Source organism: Chrysochloris asiatica, unplaced genomic scaffold (assembly GCF_000296735.1).
Source record: "Chrysochloris asiatica unplaced genomic scaffold, ChrAsi1.0 scaffold00144, whole genome shotgun sequence".
NCBI lineage: Eukaryota > Metazoa > Chordata > Mammalia > Afrosoricida > Chrysochloridae > Chrysochloris > Chrysochloris asiatica.
In genome coordinates this window covers 8,392,672-8,399,530 of record NW_006408662.1, presented here as the reverse complement: position 1 = coordinate 8,399,530, position 6,859 = coordinate 8,392,672, and the positions used below count along the sequence as shown (strand labels likewise).

General features: G+C 37.3%; 1 protein-coding gene across 1 annotated transcript in view; it reads right to left on the bottom strand.

Annotated features, from left to right (window-relative positions):
* PCNXL2 (pecanex-like 2 (Drosophila)) overlaps positions 1 to 6,859 on the bottom strand; it is a 491,139-nt gene that overhangs the window by 239,657 nt on the left and 244,623 nt on the right. Inside the window, exon 17 of the mRNA XM_006870571.1 lies at positions 4,521 to 4,617. Within this exon, the coding sequence (XP_006870633.1) occupies positions 4,521 to 4,617 (97 nt within the window). The remainder of the gene's footprint in view (positions 1 to 4,520; positions 4,618 to 6,859) is intronic.

Below are 6,859 nucleotides of genomic sequence, written 5' to 3'. Positions count from 1 at the left end.
TCCCATGTGGTTTCTAATGCATGTTATTTGTGTCTTCTCCCTCTTTTCTTTTGTTAGGTTTGCCAATGGTACTGACTAATTCTTGATTGTGGGATTTCAATATCAAAAATTAAATTCATATAAAAAATCACCTTCTTTCTTGTTCTTTCTTACCTACTAATATTCTATGTTGGATCAGTTTAATTTTTTTTTCTGATTGTGCAATCTTTATACTCTAAAATCTCAAGAGCTATATTCCTTTTCTCATATTTGTTTTTTTGTTAATTTTAGAAAATAACCTAATGAAACAGGATCATTTACCCAAGTCATGAATATAATTTTTTTGGACTGTTTTGAATGATATTAACCTATAGATTCATTAGCAAATTGGCATTTTGTACATAAAATTCCTATCTAGAATCAGACTAAGTATCTCTTTTATCACCACTTACTGAGAACTTCATTTATATTTAAAATACTTTTGTAGTTTTCTTTATTTGTAACAGGACTTGCTAAAATCATTGTCATTATCATAGTTACTGTCATGAGTTGGATCATTTTTAACCTAACATTTCTTAATGTTTGTTCTGGTACATTTGATTGCTCTTGCTTTTCTAATTTTTGTTGTTGTTGTTGTTGTGCTAATTTAGTAGTATTTGAGAATCTTCCTATTAATCATCGTCAGTTTTCATCAACTTTTCTGTACATTCTCAATGTGTATAAAAAATAAGCTACATTTCTTTTTTAGACCTTACATTGGCCAGGATGTTTAAAATAATATTAATATAGTGTTTATTCCCTATTTTTAATTGTTTAAGTCCATGTATAAACCATTAAGTATAATAACAGCTCACAGCACACCGAATATTTAAACTATAGTGTGGCATTTTATGTAGGACTTAATATTCCAGCCCCCAAAGAAATTGAAGACACCCTGGTCCAAAATTGCATAACAAGCAGAGTTAGACAGACTGAACCACAAAAATATAGCTACTATATCTAACCAGCATAGAAGAAGCTGTGTGAATTTTATATATATAAATCAAGTGGGATTTGGCTCTTTGGTTTCTGTTTGTTGGTTGGTTGGTTGATTTTTTTTCTTTGTCACTAGAAAATGAAATAAATGGATACAATGAAAATAGCAAATTTTAACAAGATGGAAAAACTAAAAACTTATAGCAATCGTTGAGGGTGTAATCTAAAAGGCAATGTTACTAAACATAAGAAAGAAGGTTACTGGAGAACAAACAAGATGGTGGATCGGGTGGAAGTGTTGTAAAGTGCTCCACAAGCAACAACATAGACTACCCATCCAAGCAGGCTCAGGGGATGGTCCCAGAACTCTGAACCACATATAAAGGAATATTTAGAAGGTTAGAAGGCTTACAGCTGGGGAAATTAGTGGCAGAAGCAAGTAATCCATTGCTTTCTAGTCTGGGATGCTTGGCTGCTCCAGGAGCTGCCATCTTGGGTGAGACCAGTGGGGGAAGGATTGGAGCAGCCACAGACACCTGGCAGAACCACAGAGATAAAGGTGTGGACATTATTTTCTTTTGGTATCTGTTCATTGGTCCCTTGCTGTCTGCGTACCTCCATTCTGGTGACTATAGGGGTGCTTGAGCTAGTGAGCACCCCAGCCCCACCCTCAGAGGGTTCTACTATGCATGCGCACAGATCTCCCCGAAATTTAAAGAGACAGTTTCCAATTAAAACCAAACAGCCACAGCTGGCCCTGAACTGTTTACATCTAGAAAAAAGGCCTGCACGGGTATTATGGTGCGGGACAAGCACACAAAAAAGGAAATAAGCCAAAAATTAAATCCTAAATTACGTCAAAATGATCAACAGTGGCATCTTGAAATTTCTCAAGAAGAAGAGTGAAAAGGGAAGCCCATTTCCTGATCACATCTTCCTGGAGGCAATCAGAGAGCATACAAAATACCAAAATACATACCCATCTAAGTATTAAGGCCACAGATAACTCCTGAATATGCCCAAAAAACAGAAGCAAGAAAGAGGATTACCTAGGCAAACCACTAATGGAAATTTTATATCTTTATTACATACTGAGGAGTCCTGGTGTGGCGCTGTGGGGTAATACATCAGACTGCAAAGTCATATGAACTGCACGGGTTGGTGGTTCAAGTTAGCCAGCTGCTACTTGGAAACCCTATACAGGGTTGCTATTGGGCAGAATAGACACGATGGGACTTAACAACAACAACATTACATACTGAATTTTGGTAACGAGTTTTGTGTGTATAATCTATCCTGCTCATATTTATATAAACTCATTGATTGAGCTCTAAGTTCTGTTTCTAGATCAATGCTTCTTAAAGTGTAGTCTTTTCATCATCTGGGAAAGAATCTTCAAGGTGGGCAGTCTTGTTAATAAGCAAATCCCCAGGTCCCACCACATGCCAAATGAATCAGAATGGCAGAGAGAAAAAAAGAGGACTGGAAACCTGCAATCTAAACATACTCACTAGAGGCTTCTTGTGTAAACTAAAATTTAGAAAAAGTGAAAGAGAAAGACAGAAAAAATAAAAGAGGCAGAGGGAGATCTAGATAAATAAAATCAGACTGATAGGTGAGAAATTTTATAGTAGTACTTAAGCAAAAGGTATTATAAAATCAAATGGATAAAAAGCAGAATCTGATAGTCCCATTGAACTATTATAATTAGACCAGTAGACTTTTTAGAGAATGGAAGACAAAGATCATAGTCGATCACTTGCACGTTATGTGTACAAAGCATTGCAAAGTGCATGAATATCAAGTAAGGCAAGGCATAATCCATCTAATCTAATTATACTAATGAAATGCTATGAGAGTCTATCACACATATTTATTAAATTTCTTCTGAATGCATACATTATCTTCACTGCAATATACCAAAAAGTGAAACAAAATCTTCATCAGTCATAAAATCTGGGAAGGTTTGGGGACTTGGGGAACCCTGGTGCTTTTGCAGAAAGGAACTTTGAGTTTCTCCTAGTCAAGCTCCTAGTATACATAAAAGATGGTTGTTGATTGCATGTGTCAATGTCCTAGTTGCTAGCTCATCAGCGCCAGCAACTTCACCTTGCTCACTGCTTTTCAGTGCATTGTGACTTTTTATTCCTAGATATTTCATCCTTTGGGAAGCAACTGTAAATGGTATTGACCTTTTAATTTCCTTTTCAGCGCTGTCATTATTAGTATAGAGGAATCCAGCTAATTTTTGTATTTTGATCTTCTACCCTGCCACTTTGCTGAATCTTCCAATGAGGTCTAGTAGGGTTTTTTTTTTGTTGTTGTTGTTTTTGCTGAGTCTTTGGGGTTTTCTAGATATAGGATCATATCATCTACAAATAGAGTTTAACTTCCCTATCCTGCCTTATAGCTCTAGCTAAAACTTCCAACACAATACTGAATAAGAGTGGTGATGAAAGGCATCCTTGTCTGGTTCCTGTTCTCAAAGCAAAAGCTTTCATTTTCTCTCCATTGAGAGTGATGTTGGCTGTTGGTTTTGTATATATGCTCTTAATTATGTTGAGGAATTTCCCTTCAATTCCTACTTTGTTGAGTGTTTTTATTAGGAATGGATGTTGGATTTTGTCAAATGCCTTTTCTGCATCAATTGATATGATCATGTAATTCTTCCCCCCCCCCTTTTTTTTAAACCTACATTGATTGTTTTTCTAATTTTGAGCCATCCTTACATCCCTGATATAAATCCCACTTGGTCATGATACTATTGTTTCTGATGTGTTGTTGAATTCTGTTGGCAAGGATTTTGTTGAGAATTTTTGCATCTATGTTCATGAAGGATATTGGTCTATAGTTTTCTTTCTTAGTGATGTCCTTCCCTGGTTTTGGTATAAGGGTTATGCTTGCTTCATAAAATGTATCAGGAAGTTTTCCATCCTTTTCTACATCCTGGTATAATTTGAGTAGAATTGGTGACAGCTCTTTCCTGAATGTTTGGTAAAACTCATCAGTGAAGCCATCTGGGCCTGGACTTTTTTTGGTAGGGAGTTTTTCGATGACCTGAATGCATCATGGCTTTCAAAACTCATGAATCACCCTGATTCATACAAAATAATTCACCCCTTGGTTTCTTATCACAAGACAAAAAAAAGCCTCAATATTTTAGCTGAAATTGTAACCAAACCAAAGGCACACAGAACTGAATATGAATTGTTAAAATGGTATCATACTAGTGACTTGTCTTGCAGTAACAATTGTAATTGAATTCATCTAAATTCATCAGAAGGTTTTGTGCATCTGTTATGCATCAGGCATGGTGGGTACCAAAACAAATGATGCTTGGTGCCTGATGGGAGAAGCTAACAATCAGTAGAACATTATTTGCTTTTCCTTTAATCTTCCATTCCTAGAAGGTACATGAATAGCATGAGTGGAAGAAGTCAGAAATGTCCCAACTTTACAATACTGAAGTCTATGGGAGCTTATATCATCAATGAGCATGAGCCAAGTTTGTTACATTAAGCGATACCCTCCCTTCCTACATTAGATTACAAAATAAAGTGTCTCACCACAGAGTCTTTCATCTTCTTTGGGAGAGGGTCTGCAGCCAACTCTTCCAAATTTTTTTGTAAAAATTTAGGAAACATTTTGCATTGAATAAAGGACCTGCAAGTGGAAAAACACAAGAGTTACTCTGAAAAACCATGTGTTCATTATGATGTTTGAGGTAAACGGCTTCCCTGCAGACTTCACACCCACCAAATATTAAGTGTTTCTCCATGTTTAATGATTAAATTTATCATTTAAAATGGCACAGATTCAAGTGATCAGAAGGGAATGGTTTGATTTCCAAATTTCATAGCAATGAAAACTGTCAAGTACCTAAAGAGGTCCAGGTCTCCCCATAGTTAATTCAGCTGTAGGATTGAAAGTTCTCAACTTCTGCTTACCCCTCAGGGCTTCATACTCACAGAGAGCTGAAGCAAAACTCAACATTCCAAACAGCTTAAACTGTTGACCATAAAAATGGTGCAAACGATGTTTGACTTTTTTCTCTCTCTCTCATTTTTCTATACCTTTCATCTTCCTGTACCACACAAGTGAAATTTATGGTCCCCAAACATCTGAGTTTATTTCAAGTAAAAATCTTTTATATGTTTGGACAAATCACATGAGATGCTGCTACTGATATCAGAAACTCATTTTGGTATTATATGAAGGGGTTTTAGTTCCAGCTACATACTTATCAAAGACTTAAAAGATATAATTTAAAAGGCACTGAAAAATATGTTTTAACATGTCTAAGGATGATTATTAAACACATTTAAAACTTTGACTCCAACTTCTCATTAAACCCAGAGGAAACCAGTCATTTTAGGAACAGCAACAAAGGAAATAAAAGCCTTCCAGTGGTACAGGTTTGCTCTCCTCTGGGTAATTGCCTGGAATAAAGGGAATGACACTAGATGCTGTGAGTGTTCACAGAGGTTGTAGCTCCTCAAACAACTCACCTGAAGATGACACTCACGTGGGCCATGTGGACCTGCCGTTGTGCATTTTAGCTCAAACACATGAGAGTAAAGGTTGTGTATTCACTGAGCAATGGTCAACTCTAGTGTGACACTGGAAGGTAAGCACTATACTACCAACTGCAAGGCTGGTGGTTGAAAACCAACAGCCACTCCTGAAAGCCCCACCCGGGGTCACTATGAATGACTCAATGACATTTAACAACAGCAACCAAATCTGAATCGGATGACATCAGCCCTAAATTAAATCAAAACTCTATTTTAAGATTTTCATTTCTACTTTCTTTAAAACACACAAAAACCTTTTTATTGTAATTTGAGAGAAAGTTTACAAGGCACCTTGTTGATTTCATTGCATTTTGTGTAGTGATTGCAGTCTCCACAATGTAACAGTAGTCTTCCCACTTCCTTCTTGTGTTTACCATTCTGTTATTCTTCCTTCCTATCCATTCCTGCTTTCTGAGCTTTGTCCCTGGATGATGCTGCCCTTCTGATCTCATACAGTTGAGAGTATGGACCTCTCTAATGTTCATGTTTAACCTACGTGTCTTTACTATTGAGTTGAAAGTTGCACCACATGGATGAGATCAGTTCCCGGCCTGAAGAGTGACCAAAGGCTAGATATAGCACTGAGGATTCCATTAGTCTCCATCACAACAGTAAATCTGGTATTTTGAATTTTCTTCCCCATTTTTCTCCCACTCTATTCAGAACGCTCTCTTGTGATCCCTTTTAGAATTGTCAATAATTGTAGCTGGGTAACTTCTGGGTCTTCGGGTCTCAGGGCCATGGAGGCTGAGATTCACATGATTTAGTTGCCCTTTGTACTAATTGTTTCCATGTGTTTTTTATTTCCTTCACTTTTCTTTGTTCTGGATGGGAAGAGGTTAACAGTTGCACCTTAGACGACTGCTCCTAAGTTTTTGTTAAGACCCCAGTCACTAATCACCAAGGTAAGGTGTGCAACACTGTCTTTGTGGACTGTGTTCTCTAAGTGTCTTTCATGTGCCCTGTGACTATGGTCCCAAGCCTCCAGGCCCCACTAGTGACTCAGTCCCTCAAGCTGTTGGTCACAGCACATTTCAAACATGCTTGGTCATGAGCGCAGTGCCTTTTACCTGCCCATGGGTGTTCATCTTGACTGTCTGCCTACGTATTCACTTGTAGATAAATGTTTGCTATTACTGATAATTCAGGACTGTATCTATAATAGCATTGACCGAGGTTGTCTGTCACTCTTGAGTACCTCTTGGTATCTTTGTTTTCTTCAGTGGTATTGTGCTGGCCCCTCTTTATTGGGTGTTTCCATTCCTTTCACACAAATTAATACCATGCTTATTATCTGTTGTTGGTGGTTCGGACTCATAGTGACCCTGTAT